Genomic DNA, 24715 nt, shown 5'->3' on the forward strand with positions numbered 1-24715 from the left:
TCGGAAACATTAAACGTTGTGCACCACTTGAGGAAATTACTATTGATGCACTGATTGCATACAAATTTTCTTGATCAGGTTAGGCCATGCATTTACTAATAAAAGTTCACTATATTTATCTTAAAATTATCCCCGGCTTTAATGTGACAAATGAAACCACTCACATAGGCATTTAGTTCGAAGAATCCTTTGACTCATCTTGTCGCCTAATAGTTCTGATAGGTATGATAAAAAGTCATTTGTGCATTGGTTTCTACTTTGTCAGTACATCCTGGGACATCACGCAGCGAACGAGAAGTGTATAGCGTTTTTTACATTTGTTTTGTGACAAATTGATCGTACCTATAAGATTGTAGGATTAACAAACAGACTCACACTTCAAGCAAGTATTCAAAAACAACTTTGTTTCAAATAAATATACCAACATCATCAACTCTGTTTGTGCACGTGGTTTTTATGTTCCTTTGAGATTATACTGTTTTGACTTAGAAATTGAATGGCTGTCATGTCTTTGAACACTGAAATAAAAGTCAAAAATTCAAATTATTGACTGCTAAATTTTACAACAAATTATTCGTAATAATGAAAAATTATTGCTTATTTTTTTCACAAGGTAATAATATTTTTACTGCTATCATTTTTACTCTTTTCATCTTTTGTTTAGAATTGCACTTTCTACACTTCTGTTTACATGTCTATTCAAATATTTCCTTTGTTCTATATTTGAAAAACAAATATATTCCTAAATCAAGACTCGTTTGACTTTTAGAATTCAACATTGGTGTAACAGTTGTGGTGACATTTTAATAGGTCCTGGAGTACGGTTTTTTTTATGTTTAGGGTGCTAGCATATATTGATCTGTGTTGAGAGAATAATAAAATACACAGTTTTTTGCATGAGTCTACCTGAGTCTCGTCTCAGCATGCAACAAAAGGTATAAGAAGTTATAATGTAGCGTTTGGTAATTTTGAGTTTTCTATTTGTAAGCTAATGAGGTTTAGGTAAACTGGACATTGCTTCTATCATACTTGTACAAAAATCTGTTGAGTGCATCATTTAAATTTGGTCATGAAAATTATTAGGTTATTAATTTCATGAGAAAAAAAACTCGAAGCGGATGGAAACAAAGCCCGATTCAATGGTTTTTGTAGCGGTATAGTTTTATCCAGCTATTACATAATTACACGTAAATGCAACATTTCATTTGCATATTATTCATCCATAATCCAATCCATTCTTCTTCTAATCGTTACAGACAATCGGAGGAAAAAGTTTGCAAAAACAGGATAATTAGCCACCGATTACATTCACGATTTTATCGATATTCATTTCATTGAAAATGTAAAGTAATAGATGTAATTAATTAATTTTGCATAAATGTAGTATTATATACATAAGATATATTTAACCTGGCAGATAACAGTGACGCATTCATATATTCAAAATAAAATCTTTTAGTGTAAAATGTCAACCTATTAACATTAGTTAAATTTTGGGCACCACATAATGAAACTACCATTGATTCATTGCTTGTATACGCATTCCATAGGTCAAATTAGGCCATATATGTACTATTAAAAGTCACAATATTCGTAGTAATATTATCCCTGGCTTTAATGCGGTGCAAATGATAACACACACATAGGCATTTAGTTCGATGAAAACTCTGACGTATCCAGTCGCTTAATGGGCATTTGTGCATTGGGTTCTACTTATTCAGTACAGCATTAGGGCATCACGCTACAAACGACATATTTAGGCCGTATTTTTAAGCCAGGAATAGTAGAAATGGGTACAACCTTCACCATTTTTGTACTGTTTCTATTTCATTGGACATATTTGGGTGAGTTACAAAATTATAATTTGAACCGCTAATGAAATTAGCATATTTGCATGAAAATTATCTTTCAAGTTTTAAAATGTAGGCAAGATCCAATTGAATGCCAATTTTGAGTTGATCAAAATTCCGGATATTAATATAAATCCAATGTCTGTTAGTTATGTTATTATTGGTTCCTCTTGTTATCGTGGCAATTTGAATGGCGAACAGCTAAAAGGAAGGTGTTTATAAACAAAATAGCCATGTTCATATTAGAAGCTGTTTATCGAAAACTTTGTGCGGAGTTGAGGCGTGGAAAACATCATGTAACCGAATACAAATAATCGTTTTTAGGATTGAGTAATTTAATTAAAACATATATTTTATTTTATAACATTTTAGGTATTAATTTTTGTTGGCACCATCGTCTTAAGGTTAATGTGCTGCAGATTTTATATTAAATATATTTTTTGTTTAAATGAAATTAAATCGTATGTGGCGAAAGAATGCACTTAAAGATATAATATTGAATTTCTAGTTGCTACTACAATCAATACGTAATAAAATTGTTTACGTTATATAGTGTACTTATAAAACTACTTTTCGTTGACAAATTATTACTGTATTCACAGCCGCAAACCAGTTGGATGAGTCATGTGACGGGCAAAGTGCAGAGTTCGAAATTGTGGTGAATACTTATATTTAATTTATTTAACATCAAAATTGGAGCAATAAACTAAAACAAACTAAGTTCAAATATAGAAGAGTGAAATAAAATTCGTTACACACAGAAAACTATAAAAAATGAATTAAAACCTCTAGAGTCTAGACAAATAAAATTGCTTGGTTATTACAATATATAAGAATTTAGAGCTGGTCTCTCCGAACATAACTTCCTTCAGGCGATTTGGCTAATGTTCTATGTTTTAGGTACTTCAAAGATTCATCAACATTAAATATTAAAAACCTTTTATTTTCAGTTTAAAAGCGAACATGGTGAGATATTCTATTATAACTAATGTTTTCTGCTCAAAGATATATAAAACATTAAAAAAACTGTGATAATCATCTCGGTATGGTACTTTTCTGATTTTATTTTTTATTTCAGTCCACCCATAAACAACCACAACATAATTTATTTTAAAACTAACATTTATACAATTGGAGAATTTAAAATTGAGACAATGAAAGATATGTATAAAGTGTTTGATAAGTGTAAGGAACACACTTGTTGTAGCACCGCTGGTTAACATATGTAGCGGGATTTAATGGTGTTTGTGTGTTTGATAATTGTTAAAATATGTCTTCCTTATATCTACGTACATATTATAATACAGTGAATGATAAACATAACTATCCAGGCCTGAGCATTTAAATCTTAGTAACTATTCCCTTACAAAATCAGGAGTTGTAATCTGTGGATATTATGCGATAATGAATTTAATTTGTTGTCTGTCATTTTAGCTTAACCTCTGCTAAAATAAATTTGAAGAATTTCCAATTGTATTTCTTATTATCGCACGTTTTCTTTAGAAATTTAAAATTTGAACATATAAATTAGAATATTTGTGTTTTCAGATTTGAGAAGGCAACTGGAAAAAAATCCACGTCACTTTTGGCGAAGCATCCGGACTTGTTAAAAAGTGAAGTCAACATACAAGCAACATTAAAAAAAAAACATGCGACAAAGAAATCTGTCAAAACATTTCCAAAATTTTCAACAAACACTATATTCGAAGCGACAACCAAGCGCCCCCGTCAATCCACTACAAATACTCACCTTACTAAACCTCCAACTAAAACCTACAACAAAACAACCACTCATCCATTCAAAGCGACTTACAACAAATCAACCTCCGCTCCATTCAAAGTGACCTACAACAAAACAACCTCTGCTCCATTAGAAGCGAACTACAATAAAACAACCACTGCTTCATTCAAAGCGACTTACAACAAAACAACCTCTGCTCCATTCAAAGCGACCTACAACAAAACAACCTCTGCTCCATTCAAAGCGACTTACAACAAATCAACCTCCGCTCCATTCAAAGCGACTTACAACAAAACAACCTCTGCTCCATTAGAAGCGAACTACAATAAAACAACCACTGCTTCATTCAAAGCGACTTACAACAAAACAACCTCTGCCCCATTCAAAGCGACCTACAACAAAACAACCTCTGCTCCATTCAAAGCGACTTACAACAAATCAACCTCCGCTCCATTCAAAGCGACTTACAACAAAACAACCTCTGCTCCATTAGAAGCGAACTACAATAAAACAACCACTGCTTCATTCAAAGCGACTTACAACAAAACAACCTCTGCTCCATTCAAAGCGACCTACAACAAAACAACCTTGCTCCATTCAAAGCGACTTACAACAAATCAACCTCCGCTCCATTCAAAGCGACTTACAACAAAACAACCTCTGCTCCATTAGAAGCGAACTACAATAAAACAACCTCTGCTCCATTCAAAGCGACTTACAACAAAACAACCTCTGCTCCATTAGAAGCGATCAACAATAAATCAACCTCCGCTCCATTCAAAGCGACTTACAACAAAACAACCTCTGCTCCATTAGAAGCAAACTATAATAAATCAACCTCCGCTCCATTCAAAGCGACTTACAACAAAACAACCTCTGCTCCATTCAAAGCGACCTACAACAAAACAACCTCTGCTCCATTCAAAGCGACTTACAACAAATCAACCTCCGCTCCATTCAAAGCGACTTACAACAAAACAACCTCTGCTCCATTAGAAGCGACTTATAACAAAACAACCTCTGTTCCATTCAAAGCGTCCTACAACAAAACAACCTCTGCTCCATTCAAAGCGTCCTACAACAAAACAACCTCTGCTCCATTAGAAGCGAACTACAATAAAACAACCACTGCTTCATTCAAAGCGACTTACAACAAAACAACCTCTGCTCCATTCAAAGCGACCTACAACAAAACAACCTCTGCTCCATTAGAAGCGAACTACAATAAAACAACCACTGCTTCATTCAAAGCGACTTACAACAAAACAACCTCTGCTCCATTCAAAGCGACCTACAACAAAACAACCTCTGCTCCATTAGAAGCGAACTACAATAAAACAACCACTGCTTCATTCAAAGCGACCTACAACAAAACAACCTCTGCTCCATTCAAAGCGACCTACAACAAAACAACCTCTGCTCCATTAGAAGCGAACTACAATAAAACAACCACTGCTTCATTCAAAGCGACTTACAACAAAACAACCACTGCTTCATTCAAAGCGACTTACAACAAAACAACCTCTGCTCCATTCAAAGCGACCTACAACAAAACAACCTCGGCTCCATTAGAAGCGAACTACAATAAAACAACCACTGCTTCATTCAAAGCGACTTACAACAAAACAACTCTGCTCCATTCAAAGCGACCTACAACAAAACAACCTCTGCTCCATTAGAAGCGAACTACAATAAAACAACCACTGCTTCATTCAAAGCGACTTACAACGAAACAACCTCTGCTCCATTCAAAGCGACCTACAACAAAACAACCTCTGCTCCATTAGAAGCGAACTACAATAAAACAACCACTGCTTCATTCAAAGCGACTTACAACAAAACAACCTCTGCTCCATTCAAAGCGACCTACAACAAAACAACCTCTGCTCCATTAGAAGCGAACTACAATAAAACAACCACTCATCCATTCAAAGCGACGTACAATAAATCAACCTCTGCTCCATTCAAAGCGACTTACAACAAAACAACCTCTGCTCCATTAGAAGCGATCTACAATAAATCAACCTCCGCTCCATTCAAAGCGACTTACAACAAAACAACCTCTGCTCCATTCAAAGCGACCTACAACAAATCAACCTCCGCTCCATTCAAAGCGACTTACAACAAAACAACCTCTGCTCCATTCAAAGCGACCTACAACAAAACAACCTCTGCTCCATTAGAAGCGACTTATAACAAAACAACCTCTGTTCCATTCAAAGCGACCTACAACAAAACAACCTCTGCTCCATTCAAAGCGACTTACAACAAAACAACCTCTGCTCCATTAGAAGCGAACTACAATAAAACAACCACTGCTTCATTCAAAGCGACTTACAACAAAACAACCTCTGCTCCATTCAAAGCGACCTACAACAAAACAACCTCTGCTCCATTAGAAGCGAACTACAATAAAACAACCACTGCTTCATTCAAAGCGACTTACAACAAAACAACCTCTGCTCCATTCAAAGCGACCTACAACAAAACAACCTCTGCTCCATTAGAAGCGAACTACAATAAAACAACCACTGCTTCATTCAAAGCGACCTACAACAAAACAACCTCTGCTCCATTAGAAGCGAACTACAATAAAACAACCACTGCTTCATTCAAAGCGACTTACAACAAAACAACCTCTGCTCCATTCAAAGCGACCTACAACAAAACAACCTCTGCTCCATTAGAAGCGAACTACAATAAAACAACCACTGCTTCATTCAAAGCGACTTACAACAAAACAACCACTGCTTCATTCAAAGCGACTTACAACAAAACAACCTCTGCTCCATTCAAAGCGACCTACAACAAAACAACCTCGGCTCCATTAGAAGCGAACTACAATAAAACAACCACTGCTTCATTCAAAGCGACTTACAACAAAACAACTCTGCTCCATTCAAAGCGACCTACAACAAAACAACCTCTTCTCCATTAGAAGCGAACTACAATAAAACAACCACTGCTTCATTCAAAGCGACTTACAACGAAACAACCTCTGCTCCATTCAAAGCGACCTACAACAAAACAACCTCTGCTCCATTAGAAGCGAACTACAATAAAACAACCACTGCTTCATTCAAAGCGACTTACAACAAAACAACCTCTGCTCCATTCAAAGCGACCTACAACAAAACAACCTCTGCTCCATTAGAAGCGAACTACAATAAAACAACCACTGCTTCATTCAAAGCGACTTACAACAAAACAACCTCTGCTCCCTTTAAAGCGACCTACAACAAAACAACCTCTGCTCCATTCAAAGCGACTTACAACAAAACAACCTCAGCTCCATTAGAAGCGAACTACAATAAAACAACCACTGCTTCATTCAAAGCGACTTACAACAAAACAACCTCTGCTCCCTTTAAAGCGACCTACAACAAAACAACCTCTGCTCCATTAGAAGCGAACTACAATAAAACAACCACTGCTTCATTCAAAGCGACTTACAACAAAACAACCTCTGCTCCCTTTAAAGCGACCTACAACAAAACAACCTCTGCTCCATTAGAAGCGAACTACAATAAAACAACCACTGCTTCATTCAAAGCGACTTACAACAAAACAACCTCTGCTCCCTTTAAAGCGACTTACAACAAAACAACCTCTGCTCCATTAGAAGCGAACTACAATAAAACAACCACTGCTTCATTCAAAGCGACTTACAACAAAACAACCTCTGCTCCATTCAAAGCGACCTACAACAAAACAACCTCTGCTCCATTAGAAGCGAACTACAATAAAACAACCACTGCTTCATTCAAAGCGACTTACAACAAAACAACCTCTGCTCCCTTTAAAGCGACCTACAACAAAACAACCTCTGCTCCATTCAAAGCGACTTACAACAAAACAACCTCTGCTCCATTAGAAGCGAACTACAATAAAACAACCACTGCTTCATTCAAAGCGACTTACAACAAAACAACCTCTGCTCCCTTTAAAGCGACCTACAACAAAACAACCTCTGCTCCATTCAAAGCGACTTACAACAAAACAACCTCTGCTCCATTAGAAGCGAACTACAATAAAACAACCACTGCTTCATTCAAAGCGACTTACAACAAAACAACCTCTGCTCCATTCAAAGCGACCTACAACAAAACAACCTCTGCTCCATTAGAAGCGAACTACAATAAAACAACCACTGCTTCATTCAAAGCGACTTACAACAAAACAACCTCTGCTCCCTTTAAAGCGACCTACAACAAAACAACCACTGCTCCATTCAAAGCGGCATACAACAAAACAACCTATGCTCTATTCAAAGCGACCTTAAACAAATCAACCTCCGCTCCATTCAAAGCGAACTACAACAAAACAACCCCCGCCCCATTCAAAGCGAACTATAACAAATCAACCTCCGCTCCATTCAAAGCGACTTACAACAAATCAACCACCGCTCCATTCAAAGCGACCTACAACCAAACAACCATTGCCACATTCAAAGCGACCTACAACCAAACAACCTCTGCTCCATTCAAAGCGACCTACAACAAAACAATCTCTGCTCCATTCAAATCGACCTACAACAAAACAACCTCTGCTCCATTCAAAGCGACAACCAAGCTACCCCGTCAATCCACTGCAAATACTCACTCTACTAAACCTTCAACTAAAGCCTACAACGAAACAACCTCTGGCGTTATGACTTTCCCTATAACAACTGGATATATTATTGACACGACCACTGCATCCATGGGAACATCGACTATGGAAACATAACCAGATTCAACCGAAACCACAGTTAACCTTACAACTTTATCAGGTTAGCAATGTCATTCATTGTGCTTGTTTTAAATCTCACCTTTGCAGGCTGAAGTTGTATGTAATATGTACCACGCCTTTGCTCTATATGAGATTCGTTTTTACAGATAATAATCAGATTTAAAACAAAAACTTGGTCTTCTTCGTTTGGCAGACCGTACCTAAATGTATTTCATCATATTTTATTTAAGATGAATGTGAAGTCATATACAACAACACATGCTACAGTGCGATCGTTAAACTCGGAGACTTTCAAAAGGCCGTGGAGTTATGTCAAGTTGAAAATTGGACTATGGCAAACATCTACAGTGCTGATCACTACGACATGATTGTCAGTTACATACGACAAACAATTTTGTCTCCTCAGAAAATGGACTATATTTATTTGTGGACAGGAATGAAATATGAGGCAAGAGAATATTCTACTACGTGATTTATTTAAGTTTTTTAAAATTGGATGAGAAAATCCATTTTGGGTATTTGTATTGATCAAATATTGAATCGAAAATGTTATCAATGCAATGGAAAATTATATTCTATTTAAAAATTGTTAAAATGCATGGAACTAACAATTTAGCTAATTGAACTAATTCAAACTATGTTTCATTACGAGTATTCGTATCATGTGTCATATACACGCAATTGGATATATTGCAAAAAAAATTTGACTAATTGCCATAAATAAAAATTGACGCAAATAATATAGCAGTTAGCGCATTATGCCCATATTAGTATTATTTAAAATTATGTAATTGAAGCGTAATCGACTCCACCCAGATAGTAATTATTTTTCCAATCTATTTTATTTGTCATATAAATGGTATTTCCAAAATATTCCAAAACAGTCAATTTCTCGTATAAATTATTGTTTCTCTTGATTTTATTGGATATATGTGAAAAATCACATGATGAGTTTCAAAATCTCCCCTTTTCATTGTTTTTACAGGACAATCAGGTGTTTCTTGATTCTCGCGAGACAATTTCGATACCTGCTGTACTATGGTACCCTGGTTTTCCCCGAGACACTGATTTAAGGTTACACATAGTTATCCGCGTTGAATCAGATTCATCCTCGACTACACAAGGACTTATGAACTATGAAGCTTCTCAATCGTGGTACGGGTCTCTGTGTGCAATGTCTTGAAAGGATTATTCTACATTCCACAGACTGCAAAAAGCTCTTGTGCAACTCACAACATTCTATTTCGATATACTGTTTAAACATATATAATTATAGACTGCTGCATACTAACACTAAGGTATTTCTGTTAAGTTGTCTGACTTTCTCAAACAAGTAGATTTAAAAAATGATAAGAAGCGAACAATCTTGTACTTTAAATATGGATTTAAAATAAAATTTCTGAAATTAAAATCTCAAAGTGATAGTATACATATATAATAGTGTTAATATCAACCACATGATTGAGATAAATCTGTATCTTTAGCGGTATTGACCTATTTAGTTTGAATATCTTGTGGTATCCTGTACTCTTAGTTTAGTATACGCTGTGGTTGGAACCACCTAAAAACTGTTGTACATATGCTGATGAACATCCTTCGTATTAAGACTTTCAATATAAGGATTCCAAATACGAATTCAAAGTATTTTTTGCAATTACCATAATTTTTTAATAATTTTAAACTTTTCATCTTTTGTTTAGAATTGCACTTTCTACACTATGGTTTACATAACTTTTCGATCGTTTCCTTTATGTGTTCTATATTTGTAAACCAAATATAAACTTAAATCAAGTCTCGTTTCAATTTTAGAATTAAACATTGGTGTAAAAGTTGTGGGTATTTTTAAAAAGTCGTGGAGTACCTAATTCAGTTTGATCTTTAAGACTTTTTAAGTCATTTTTCGACAACGTTTTTTTAAATTTTACGTGCAAGGTGCTGCAATTGTCTGTGTTAAGATGAATTTATTAAAAGATACAGATTTTGCGCGAGTCTACCTGCGTACCGTCTCAACATGCTTTTATAGGTATGAGATGTGATAAAGTAGAGTTTGGTAAGATTATGTTTGAGTTTTCTATTTGTAAGCTAATGAGGTTTTGGTAATTTGGACATTTCTCTGATCATACTTGTACAAACTGTGTTCTGTGCAAAATTGAAATTTGGTTATGAAAATTATTAGGTTATCAATTTCACGAGAAACGTAACTATATCCATGTTCCTGCTTAGTCAAATAGTTCCTTCATATTGTATAAATTTTCAAAAGATGTAATAAACGGAGAGAAAAATAAAGTGCAGTATTAAAAATTGAATATTCAAAAGAACTCGGTTTTTCATTCGTTGGCTAATTTCTGATTTATTTGAAATGGTGAAAATAGCCTCCTGGTGATGACTGCTCATCGAATCATCAATCTAACGGGTAAAATTGACGCATTCACATATTCAGAATAAATGCTTTTAGTGTCAAATGTCAACCTGTTATCTTCGGAAACATTAAATTTTGTGCACCACATGAGGAAATTACTATTCATGCATTGATTGCATACACATTTTCTTGATCACGTTAGGCCATGCATTTACTATTAAAAGTTAACAATATTTATCGTAATATTATCCCTGGCTTTAATGTGGAACAAATAAAACCACACACATAGGCATTTAGTTCAAAGAACTCTCTGACGCATTCTGTCGCTTAATAATTCTAATAGGTATGAAAAAAGGGTTCTTTGGTACATACTTTGTCAATACAGCATTGCGAAATCACGCTGCAAACGACAAACATAGACCGATTTTCACAAATGTTTTTAGACAAATTGACCGTACTTTAAAGATTGTAGGGTTAACAAACAGACTTAATCTTTAAGCAAACATTCAAAAACACCTTTGTTCAGATAGGTATATCAACACCATGAATTCTGACTGTGCCTTGAGATTATACTGTTTTGACTTAGAAATCAAATGGCCACCATAGTTATGAACACTCCAACTATTTACTGCTAAATTTTAGAACAGATTATCTGTAATAATGAAAAAGTATTGCCTTCTTTTTTTTAATTGAAAGGTAGTGGTATTTTTACTGTTATCATTTTTACTCTTTGCTTCTTTTGTTATTAACTGCCCTTTTTACACTTTTGTTTACATAGATTTTCCATTATTTCCTTGTAAAACAAATTAAATCAACTTAATAAACTTAATAATCCTAAATCAAGAATGCCTCAATTGTGAAGTTAATCATTGATAAATTGTTGTGATTACCCTTTTAATAAGTCGTGGGGTAACTAATTCAGTTTTTTCGTCAAGGAAAGATAAATTTTTGACATTGTTTTTTTCAAGTTTTACCTGTAGGGTGCCAGCACATATTGGTTCATGTTTGGATGAATTCAATACACATTTTACACATGTTGTTGCATCGCGCTTGATTGCTTTTCAACATCAGGCGGCACACTGGATGAAGCCAATATTAGATAATGTTCTAAGTACGCATCCCTCATCCGAGTTCCCAGATTGTTCTTAGTAAAATTCATTTTCGAATATAATTGTTCGGTACTTCCAAACATCGATGTGACATTTCGCATCAATGGTAAAATTTGGATAGAGATTTCCTTCAAGAAGATACAAAAATCAGGCAATGATATATTTCTAGAATAAAATATAGATTATATTTCCTCCTTGCATTGCATCTCAAGAAACTCTATTCCAATCTTTTTTGGGCCATCAAAACCTATGCACTCATCATTAACTTTTTTGCGTGTTGCTATTTCTGTAGTTATAATTAATTTTTAGGCTCGTTAAACGAGTAGCTAGCTGTTCACTAAATTGTTAGATTATAATATAATTTAATCTACACATCCACAATCTTACGATTACTTCTGTTACGTAAAGAATATAATCAATTTCTCGAGCGTGGAATATTAAATTAATTCATCGTCAAAACCGTCGTTTTGTCGCTGTAAATCAGTGAAGCGTTGCGGATTACGTTATCCCGCGGGCCGTAGGTTGCCGACCTCTGCTCTAGAGGTATAGGTTGCGATAATGTAGCATTTGGTAAATTGATGTTTGAGTTTAATATGTGTAGGCTCATTGGGTTTAGGGAATCCGAACCTTTTTCAATCATACTTCAATAATACAAAAATATGTTCGGTACTGCATTCAAATTTAGTTATGGAAATCTTTAGTTTATTAATTTCATGAGAAATGAAATAACGGGGAAAAAAATTAAGTGCACTATCAGAAATTGAATATTTAAAATAATCTAGTTTTTTATTAATTGACTACATTCTGATTCATTTGTGATGGAGAAAATAGCCTTGTAATAATTCGTTTTGATATTACGTTTTGATATCGTATGGAAACATGACCCGATTCAAATATTCTGGTAGTAGTGTTTTTCTATCTACCTATTAATTAATTACACGTAGGTGCAACTTTCTTTTGTATATAATTCATCCATAATCCAAGCCATTCTTCTTCTAAGCCTAACAGAGCACCGGGGGAAATACTTAGCTATAACATAATAATTAGCTTCGATTACTTTCACGATTTTATCGGTAATCATTTCATTGAAAATGTAAAGTAATGATTGCTATACCATGATTATATTTTGTATAAATGAAGTATTATGTAAAGTTGGACATTGTTAACATGACAGTTAACAGTGACGCATTCATATATTCAAAATAAATGCTTTTGGTGTCAAATGTCAACCTGTTAACTTCGGAAGCATCCATAATGTTGTGCACCACATGAGGAAATTACTAATGATTCATTGATAGCACACGCATTTCCTTGGTCAAGTTAGGCCATGCATTCACTAATAAAATCTCACAATATTTGTCGTACCATTATCCCCGGCTTTAATGTGAATCGATTGAAAACACGCGTAGGCATTTAGTTCAAAGAACTCTCTGACGCATCCTGTCGTTTATTAGTTCTGATGGGTATGGTAAAAAGTCATTTGTGCATTGGTTTTTACTTCGTCAGTACAGCATTGGGGCTTCGCGCTGCAAACGACAGATCTAGGCCGTTTTTTAAGCCAGAGAGAGTACGAATGGGTACATTCATCTTCTTTGTACTATTTCTACTTCATTGGACATATGTGGGTGAGTTTCAAGATAATAATCTGAACCGCTTATAACTTTTGCATAATTTTAATGCAAATTATTCGCTGCTGTCTTTTTGTTATTATACGTGTTGGTGGTTCTAATGAACTTTCTGCAAGGCAAAGTAAAGCGTTGACTTCCACGCGATTCCGTTAGCTTTGCGGGTTTCATTGCGTCGTTTGAAAGAATTTTGACGCAGACTATAGGCACATAGGTACTTTTTTGCTGCCGGGAGCAATAGTGAAACTTAGCTCCAAATACTTATCATAGTGCCCAATAAAATATTTCCTTCGTTTTTTGCTTGTTTCCGCGAGATCCATATCAATTTTGCTGCAAGGTCGTTTCGGGGTATGTTGTAATGTTGAATTAGCAGTATCTTCTTCTTCCTGTCAACACCACTAACTTGGTTTTCACCGATGGATTCCTTTTGAAAGAACTGAATAATACTTTGTTGTTTGTTTGCTTCCGTTTTACCATCAAACCTCGCTAAATTACAAGCCTACTGTCAAATTACAAAACGTGCGAACTGCGAAGTTCTCGATCAGTTACCGTACTACAGTGTTTCCCCGAAAATGAGACATACCATGAAAATAAGAGTATTTCTAAAATTTTGAATTTTAAAAATGATTTTAATATAAACCCTCTCCTAAAAATAAGACCTAGTCAATAACGCGAGATTTTGTTTTTGACCTAGTCGATAGCAAGAAATATCTCCTACACGTTTTAAGTGATTGATAAACTATGTTTCGCAGTTGTTTTGAATAAAAACGTGGTATTTATTGGTAAATGGATATCGGTTTTCATATTTTGATATATATATTTTGAAATTCTCGTAATTCTCTACTTTTGAATTTTGTTTTTGATAAATAAAAATATAAGACATCCCCCGTCTTATTTTCGGGGAAACACGATATATATGTGCTATCAAACTCCTCCGTTATGACGCTAGTCGCCGTTATGAGGACATAGAATCAACGAACATACAGCCGTTCAGGACTTGAAATGGGCAAAGGACAGCTCACCAAGTTTGGTTGTTAGAGTCTGAGACTCTAATAACAGTTAGACGAATAACTTAAGACGAATTATTAAGAATTAAAAAATCACAAAATTAACGGACATGCCGTCAATACTCTGTATTTTGCCATTTGCTTATAATATATTAATATTGGAATATATTTGGCGGACCGGGAGCAAGGTTGCCGCGGACCGGCACCGGTCCGCGGACCGGCGGTTGAGAACCACTGATATAGTTAGTGTACTGATAAAACTACCTTGTGTTGACAAATTATTATTGTTTTCACAGCCGTAACCAATTTGGATGAGTCATGCGACGGGCATAGTGCAGAGTTCGAAATTGTGGTAAATACTGATATCTAATTTGTTAAGTTGTTAATTTGTTTGCAACAAACTAAAACAAACTTAGTTTACTTATAGGAATGTAAAGATCAATTCGTTACACATCGATAGCTACAGCTCGTTTAAATTATTCATTTATCAACAAAAATTGAATTGAAAATTGAACAATACTAGTCACTTAAAACAGCTTAGTATTACCAATATATAAATATTTAGGCTGCTCTCTTTAAACATAACTTCATACTGAAAAAGTGGTGAATGTATTATTATTCAAGTATTTGAACAATTTATCAACATTCAACATTTGAAACCTTTTATTTCAGTTTGAAAGCAAAGTTGGTGAGCTATAAAACTTTAATTACTGTTTCGTTCTTTTGTGCTGTTTACATTTCGAAGATAATAAAACAGTAAAATATGTGTGGTATATGTAGGCTATCTAGCTCTGTATGGTTTTGTTTCATTAATTTTTATTTACATGGACAACTGTTAACGTTTCTCAAAACTAACGCAATGAACAAAAAATTTACCAATATATCATAAAAATTAAAATTAATTAATTGGAAAAATAATGCTGCAGCACCGCTGACTATTTTTCGTGTTGTTTGTATGTTTGATATTTATTGAATTAGCCATTCTTGTATTATCACCTCTCTAACTATCTAGGATTGTAAATTCAAAATTGGGTATCTATTTTCTCACAAAATCAAAAGTTGTATACATTAGAAATGTTGAAATCTTCAATTTGATTTGTTGTCTGTGAATTGAGCTTTAACTTTAACTTTACCTCTATTTTTATGCTAGTCCCATTCTCCTGCTTTTCATATTTGAGCTTAAAAACCAAAATAAATTATTATTTTTGAGATTTGAAAATGCAACTCGAAGAAAAGTTCACTTCTCTTTTGAAGAAGTATCCGAACTTGTTACAAAGTGAGGTGAACGTTCAATCTACATTGATAAAACCACATGTGACTAAGAGATTGGTCACTCCAACAAATGCTCCAATCAAGACGACAACCAAACGACACCGTCAATCCACTGCTCACTCTACTAAACCTTTAACCAAAGCCTACAAACAAACAAACTCTAGTGTTATGACTTTCCCTATAACAACTGAAAAATTTGTCACGACCACTCTATCCCGGGGAACATCAACTATGGAAACATCAACTGATTCAACCCAAACCACAGTTAACCTTACAACGTTACCAGGTTAGCAATTTCATGCATTGTGTTTGTTATGGTTCTGAATTATCTTGTATGTAATATGTACCACGCCTATGTTCTATATGAGTTTCGAGTTTACTGATAAATCCCTTGCCAACCGGTCGCTCGGGGCCATTTTACATGGGTTATTTTTAAAATATTGTTTTTCAACCATTAAGCCCTAAAGCTTCACTCATGACTTTTTAATAGCGTGTGCTGGAGTTCTATTCAGCAATGTATGTTTAAAACACACTCCTCTAATAATATTTTTTTTTATAACAAAAATTTCAAAATTTCTATTGAACAATCTTGAACTTGCGAGATTTAGTGTCTAGTAGAGGGTTAATAATTATTTGTAATTAATTAATTGTTATTTCAACATTTTCTCGTGTTATTTTCCAACAGAACAACACCAAAACCACTATTATAGCAAAAATGGTTACTCTAAAATTCATGATTGTATTTACAGAATTATCAAGTTCAACGCTTCAATTGACAATTTTGATCACGTCACACCTCTAAATATAACTGCACAGGCCACCCTCAATGCAAAAAATGTTACTTTTTTCGACGGAAATGCGCGTAGAAAGACGTAAACATCCTAATGCGCGCCGTTACGCGTCTAAATTGCCATTAATTTTACGTTTTTTTCACCGTTGAAAATTCTCTATACCCACACCAAGTATGGTGCAGTCGAAATCATATTTGTCAAAACATCACTAAGCCATGGATGGAATGTATGAATGAAAATACATGATAAACCAATACTAAGCCATTATAAGGGAGGTAATTGTATTTCATATCCCGTCTGAGTCACGTCACCGATTTTAGATGTCTGACTGGTGATTTTGAAATCGATGCTATTTATAGAACAGTCATCCCTTTTTCGTGAAATATATGACTCTACTATAGAACATAAACTGTAAAATACCAATAATACCTTTTAGAATTGGACTAAGCATAACCATACTATATATATGACAAACGGCTGTGTTGGGTGAGATTTAAAAAATCTTGGGCCTCTTCATTTGGCAGATACCTAACCAATTTTTTCAAGCTTAAAACATAGAAACAAAAACAAAACTTTTGGGCCTGATATTAGTATACTAGTTACAATTGATTTTATTCATTTTTTCATTAATTTATAAAATTTGATTCACTACGGTTTATACTTTCATTCAGATTGTTATTTTACCTACAAAGAAAAAAGGTTTCGAGTGATTCTTTCGTCAAACATTGCGTTTGCAGCAGGAAAAGGGCTTTGCGAGAATAATGGAATGCATTTGGCAAATATTTATGATGAACTTCACTATAATGAAACTAAACAATATGTACTCCAAAACATACTTCCAAATCATGACCAAGTTAACATACATCTTTGGACTGGAATGACGTATGAAGTGAGAAATAAAATAATATATGTCCATTAGAAATATCAGAAGATTTACAAAGAGACAAATAAAAAGATTAAAATATGAAGAAACCACGACCACTATTTATTTTATACATATATTGCAATCGTTAGCCAGGTAATATGTCCATATGCATGAACCTGATTTTGGGAGACACCATAAGCTGATTAGGCAAACAAACGTGTAAAAGAATATTCTCTGTAAATCTCACGAGAAGTAATAAAAAAGCCTTTGTTTGGTACGTTGAGCGTACACAATGTTGCAACCGAACACCAAAAAATTTAAAACAAAAAAAATTATTTACAAATTAATTTTTTTACAGAATGATCAAATAAAGCTTACTTATGGAAACACCAGTCACAATCTCGCCCTTGAATGGCCCGAAAATTATCCTGTAAAAGTTTCTGAAAATACAAACATAGTGGTTACATTTGATAAAAATCCCGAAGCTGAAGAAGGACTGTTAAATTATGCAGCACATAATGAGGCTGCAGGGTCTCTCTGCCAATCCCCTTAACCAAATATAGTTGTTAGATTTATAGTTGTTTAACATAAAACATTAATATGAAAAAGCCTATTTTTATTATTCCTCAATCTGCCGTAAGAACAACAATAACAATGCTTCAATTATATAACCGTCTAACTATTCTAACTGTTATAGTTTATATGGTTATTTATATTATCATAACTTCATCTTTTTCTACTACGTATTCAAATTATTCTTTTTCTTTCTTATTTTTTTGTAACCAAAAATTTGAATTTTGCAACCCAGCTGCATCGTTAAAATAGAACTGAGCTCGGTAAAATGAAAGGCGACAATATAATTTTTTTGTCTTGCAATGTCCCCTAAAATATAAAAACATAAAAGTAAAGTTATTTAACATGCCTATTTATTTATTGGCAAATGTCCTAGCTCAGACGAAATATATTAATTCTACTAAATGATTGAGAACATTTCTCCAATGTCCCACTATTATCATAATGACGAAGCTTGGTTTAAATAATAGTTTTTCTTGTTTTTTTGGTGATTGTTTAAATATAGGGCAATAAAATACGGAGAAAATATATTATTGCATTGAATATTTGCAAATAGGCTCTTATTTTGTAAATTATGGCTATTCCTTTTTTGTGTAATAATTTGTGTAAATATAATAAATAATATTGCATTGGTCACAATTATTGTAATTTATTAATATAGGTGTAACTCTCATAGGGCTTTGAGCTGAAATTTAGGTACAGGCATTCAGGATTGTCTCGAATTTCGGAACATTTCCCTGCTTATAAAGTAGTTCAGAAATCGTGGACTCTATAAACGGTATGACGTATCTATTCTGGCGCCCTCAGTTGGAATTGGCAGGCACGAGTGACATGAAAGAATCTGATAGATTAGAATTTGTCAGATATTCAGAATTCTCATCGCCTTTCCAATCCACGAAAAATTCCAACCAAATTAATTAAACCGTTTTTACGGCAATTCATTCAATTTGGAAAGATTTGAGGTAAAATATATAGTGTAAGAAAGCCCACAATTTAGCGATGTATATAATAGCCACAATTATCAAATAAAGTATACAATATTTGTATTTTTTGCGATATTTAGGTCAAATGCAAGAATTAATATTCAATTGTGTCGACTTTTAAAATGGCCTTTAATTATGTGAGGCTCGTGTGGCACGTTGAATAGCGTCACATTGACAAATACCGTGTTTTCCAAAAATAAAAAAAGGTCTTATATTAAAATCATTTTTAAAATTCAGGCTAGGTTTCATTTTAAGGCTAGATCTAGTTTTCGGGGAAATAGGTATTTTCAAAGGCTTATCTGAGACAGGCTTTACTCTAAACTATTGCACAATACAACGCAAGAAAAGAAAAAAGAGCACAATGCTTAAATATATTGACACAAAATTCAAAATGAAGTATTACGGTTATGCAATCTGTCACAGTAAATTTCGGGTACCGCAGTTTTCGCGCATGGCCGCCATTGCTAACGTGAACATAAAACAGGCACGAGATGCAATTTTAAATTTTGATGACATCATGTCAAACCAAAAATATGAATAACACATAGTCCGCAGAAATTTTTTAAATAAATAAAAGTAATTGCCTCCTAGCATAACATAAATCTTTCAAAAATGAAAATTTCAAAGAAATTGATCTAGTTGTTGAAAAGAAATGCAATTTGTGCATAACAACAAGAAAAACAATTCTAACAAAACAAAATAATAATAAAAATAAAAACGATTCATATTTACATTTTGTGTCTAATAACTCGCTGGTTGTTTCTCAACATTTTCGAAGACTGGCAGAGTAAGGAATGACGCGATTTTATTTAATGAAATTTCCTTCGCGGTCTATAAATCTTTGTTTTTGTTGGAATTCTCTCAGATTTACAAAATATTGCGTGTCGTTGTGTATCGACCAAATATTTGGACTTTAAAAATAGGATTAGGACATTGGTTCATCGATATTATAGAATTTTACTGTATGATAATTTGTTTCGGTTATGTAAGAAGTTCATCAATCATCTTTTTGACTCTATTATGCCTATTCCCCACTTTTCATATAATTTATAACTGCGGAGATGAGCGAAAGCTTGTTTTGATAGATCTTATCTGAATGTAAAATAGGAGAGCTATGCTCAAATATGTGAACACAGAGAGCAAAACTAAATATTTTAGCATCAATTTCTCGAAAATCGCATGCGGTAATTAACCAGTATCCGTATCGAGAGGATGACAACTCGACCACACGGGCAATTCATCAGAGACAACACGACCACCAATGGTACCGGTAACGGTGCTGAGACTGTCATAGGTTTTCCAGGTGCTTTGACGATGAATAATTCATCATGATTCAATTTCAACGTGAATAAAAATAGCAACTGACCCAATTCAATTCATTATTACTAGTTTAGGTACCACAGTCAACCGTTCCCCAATAAAAACTTCCAAGTTACGTTAAGAACGAGATTTGCTGATTTGCGATCGTGGAAGCGCCACAGGGTACGGAAAGTTTGATGACGACATAGCACACAAAAAATAAATCCCAAAAAATCACAGAAATATTTGAGAGCTGTCTACCGAGGAAATAACACTGAAATTTTCAAAGTATTTGGTCCATTATTCAACTAAAAAAGCGATAAAATTCTGATTTGTCTTTTTCTGTGTTAGCAACACTTTTCTATCTAAGGTAATAGTGATTATTTTTAAATACAGACAATGACAGGAAGTCAGGAAATTTTTATTTTAATCTGCAAGACATTGTATGAATGTCCCAATCAGGAAATGTAGCTAAATAGCTACTTTTTATTGTATTTAATTAGTTTTTGCACTGCCGTGCTAAATTGTTGCCGAATACCTTTTAAAATGAATATGTAAAACTATTTCAAAAGCAATTGACAACTGTTTCGAATTTTCAGATTCTGAGAAGGAAAGATGTGTTGATGGGTTTGAACTGCTTTTCTTTAATTAAACTACGTGGAACTTTCATCGAAGCGAAATATCCCTGTGAGGAATTGGGAGGTTACTTTGCTAAGGTTGATAATCCAGGAATAACGAAAGCTATTAACTCAGCATTCGAATGAGTTGATGAAAATAAAATTGAATTTTATTAATTTATTTAAATATTGTATTTATATTTTTTTAATTATCTTATGAATTTTGTAAAAACAGAAACCTAACAAAATCACTATGGTCCCCAAATTATTTTGTTTTCATAATGTCAGGGGTGGGCAAAATTTATTAGTACAAGAGCTGCATGGAGCAAGTCAGAAATATGTGAGAGTTTCATAATTTTTGAAATTAATAATATTAGAATACCGTGGACTGAAAAAAAAAACTTCACACAAACGTATATTAACAATATTGCAAAGTATATACTTTTCAATCGCTTAATGAATTTAAAAAAAATGCTTCGATACGGTTTCTCTTGGTTGAATTTGGATAATACAATATTATAGCCAGCGGGAAGAGCAACAACAAAACTCCGGCGAGCGGCGGTTTGCACCGTTGGTATATGTTATAAATATACCTCATGGCACGCAGAATAGCCTGATCAATATCCTATAATAAATTGAGGAGTAAAAGTAATGTTTCGAATTACAATATACATCTAAATATATATTTATTAACTATTTCTGATTTCTTTTCGAATAGCGGTTTTTACCCCATACTCGACTGTTCAAAAAAGTGTTTTCTGATATTTTCATTGATATTACTTATACACGATTCATTACAATCCCGAGTTTTAGGAATATTATATTCTTATCATAAAAGAGAATGAAACGGGCTTTATATCGGTGGAAACGACTTAGCTAATAAAGGAAGATGGGAATGGCACGATGGTACGGATTTAATATTGGAAGGAGAAACGGGATATCAAAACTGGTTTGTTCATTAGTTTAAGTTATCTTGCGCAATTAAAAAAATGAGAACAGCGCTCTTAGTTTTTATCAGTGATCTATTACATCAACGCTATTTCAGTTCTGGAGAAGCTATATCAGTGCTGAAGAGAATTGACCCAATTTGGATTTGAGTCACCATTCATCAATAGTTCGGAATTACTCGAGTAATCTAATTAATAAATCTAACCACCAATTACATATACCTTAGAGATTTACTCGACTTCGGGCTTGGACATAACTCGAAACACGGGTGACTCACGACTCGACTTTACTCGTTACTCGTGTTAACAGACTTTTACCCAAAACAAGAGTTAATTGTCTGGGATTAACCGGTTTCGTTATTGTATCTGTGAGCAATGTAAACCTATTGACTAGCAAATGTTAAATATTTTTGTATGGTTATTTCACTAAAATTAATCAATTTATCAAGATTTATTCTTTGGCCATTAAATATTTAAAATTGAGGTGTACTGCCTAAATTCTAGGCTATACCATTTGTTTTACTAAATTTAAAAATTGATTGCATGTACAAAAATTACTCTGATAATTCATAAAACAGAGTTTACTAAGTGTCTGTTGTATCAGGTTTAGTTCGTTGAATGTTTTGATACCCAACAACTGGCTTTCTAACGAAGACTGTTTGACAGTTGGCAAAGAAACGTATCAGTGGACTGCGTCATCTTGTGAAAAATACTTTTATTACATTTGCCAAAAAAGTAAATTTGAATTCTTATATTAGTGTAATTGGTAGCGATAATTTGAACAACGAATTGTATAATCCATCCATTTGTTTAATGAGGAATTGACATTTGTCATTAAGTTTATTCAATCTAATAGTATGCAAAAGTTGTTACGATGAAAGCTTACTCGAAGCAAAGACGAAAACATATAACTTGAAATGACAGAAGAAAATGCATGTATACAGAAAAGTTTGTTCTTGGAAAACAAATGAAACCGATACGTAGGTAATGAAGAAAACATATTCCAATGTCCCACTTATAAATATTATTCACTGAAGTATATGGTAGCTAGAATATGATTAAGTAATGCATAACAAATTACTTATGCACGTATGCACTCATCATGTCAAAGTGTGTTTTCAAATTAGAAACATTAACGTAAGTCAGATGAGCTGATATATAAACACCATGTGAATTTGACTTTTCATAGCCTTTGATTTTTTTTGTTTAAATGAGCGCCTAAAGGAAAATCGTCAATTTTGTTGTTTAATAAAAATACTTGTTACCCAGATTTCAATATTTCAAAAACATTGAAAAATGCAGCTTACCAAATGAAACTGTTATGTGATAATCACTCACAAAACCCGATTTTTGGAAATAACATTTTCAGGGAAAAAAATGAAAAAAATATATTTTTTTGTTGTTTCGAAGTGTATCCAAATGAAAAATATTATTTAGAATACAATAATAAAACTCTCGGTACACAGTTTTGTTTGTCAGCAATCATTTGTTTTATAAAAATACAGCATTTGTACTTACATTGATATTATCATCTATCCAAGACGTTCATAGACGTTTCGTTTTTATGCCATTTATGGATTGCAAATTTTAAACAGGATTTCATGGGCCTGATTTAGGAATACAAAACGTAAAAGACGTGACTGACTGCCGCAATGCAACACAAGTTAAATGGTATAAAGGATCTACCAAAGTATTTATTCCAACATTAAGTACAGTCTATCAAACCATACAAACAGGATCAGCAACGTTGGATGTTCAGAATGCAAATATCTTTGGTTGCAAATTGGAATTGGTCAAACATGGAAAACTACAACAGATACATTGGAAGGTACGATGAATTGAAAGAAAAACAGACAGCAGTGATCTATTATATGAACACATACGGACAATGACTAACAGCAGCAGCATTATCCTGTGTGACTGACACTGACATATGTTATATACCTCAACGATGAGATGCTTCAATCAATATTGAAAATTACACGCAGGCCACGGCTGGGCAGTGAACATGGCTTTGTTGAAAAATATGGCGAACAGGTCTGACGAAATGCCGTGTGTCGGCGCAATATTCGTGAAATGAATTTTGGCTGAAATATCAATCTACCTTCAACTTGTTTAAATTTGAGAAAATAAAAAAGTAGTCTTGTAGCGAAATAATCTACCTTGAGTAAAGAAAATATATATATGATAAAATTTTAACAATTTTTATTAATAGTATTTATGTTTCAAGACTATGAACAAGCCATTGATACTTTATAAGATGACTGGAGCTACACGGTTTACGTTGTCATATTATTGCACCATTGTACAAATACTGTGTTTGAATTTGTTACAAACAATTCCTCTCGAATATTTCAATGTCAACTATACGGGTATCCATACATTACTATAATAATTCCATCCAAGAAACTGCGACAATTAGTTAAGAACATGTGATGATTAACATCGTGCTACCAATTCTTGTTCAGCGCTTAATTTATCCAAAACTTTGCTTTTATTTTAATTCATTTATTTTTTAATTAATTATCTGCATGCCTGCATTTTCCCGCATTTTAGTCGATATTTTCCACAATAATTCGTGCTTAGTCAGACTTTACCGTATTGTTACCGACTTGCAATTTCCATTCCGATATATTTGATCATCCATATCATGTTCTGTTTTATGTCACTTCTGTTTTAAAGAATTGAAGTGAGTCCATTCGCAGCAGGATCAACAATATGGGTGAATTCACCGAAATATGAAAAGCAATCATCCACACTAACCGGTTTGTCTCCTACCAAAACCTATCAAATCAAAGTAAGCAATAATGATCTATCTCTAAAATGTCCTGATTTTTTTTTTAATTATAATCCAATTTTAAAAGGTAACCATAATACAAACCCTCTTCCTTGCATGTTCCTATTATATCAGGAGGTGGAAGATATATTCATCAAAAATAATTTTCT

General features: G+C 33.7%; 1 protein-coding gene across 1 annotated transcript; it reads left to right on the forward strand.

The window, feature by feature from the left end:
- The first annotated feature begins 13255 nt into the window (after nt 1–13255).
- LOC120334969 (uncharacterized) lies at nt 13256–18519 on the forward strand. Its single transcript, XM_039402488.2, has 6 exons — nt 13256–13415; nt 14719–14774; nt 15095–15110; nt 15633–15980; nt 17157–17374; nt 17709–18519. Exons 1-6 carry the CDS (start codon nt 13256–13258, stop codon nt 17901–17903), a joined length of 993 nt encoding a protein of 330 aa, XP_039258422.2. The 3' UTR covers nt 17904–18519.
- Nucleotides 18520–24715: the final 6196 nt, after the last annotated feature.

Source organism: Styela clava, chromosome 1, assembly GCF_964204865.1.
Source record: "Styela clava chromosome 1, kaStyClav1.hap1.2, whole genome shotgun sequence".
Classification (NCBI taxonomy): Eukaryota; Metazoa; Chordata; class Ascidiacea; order Stolidobranchia; family Styelidae; genus Styela; species Styela clava.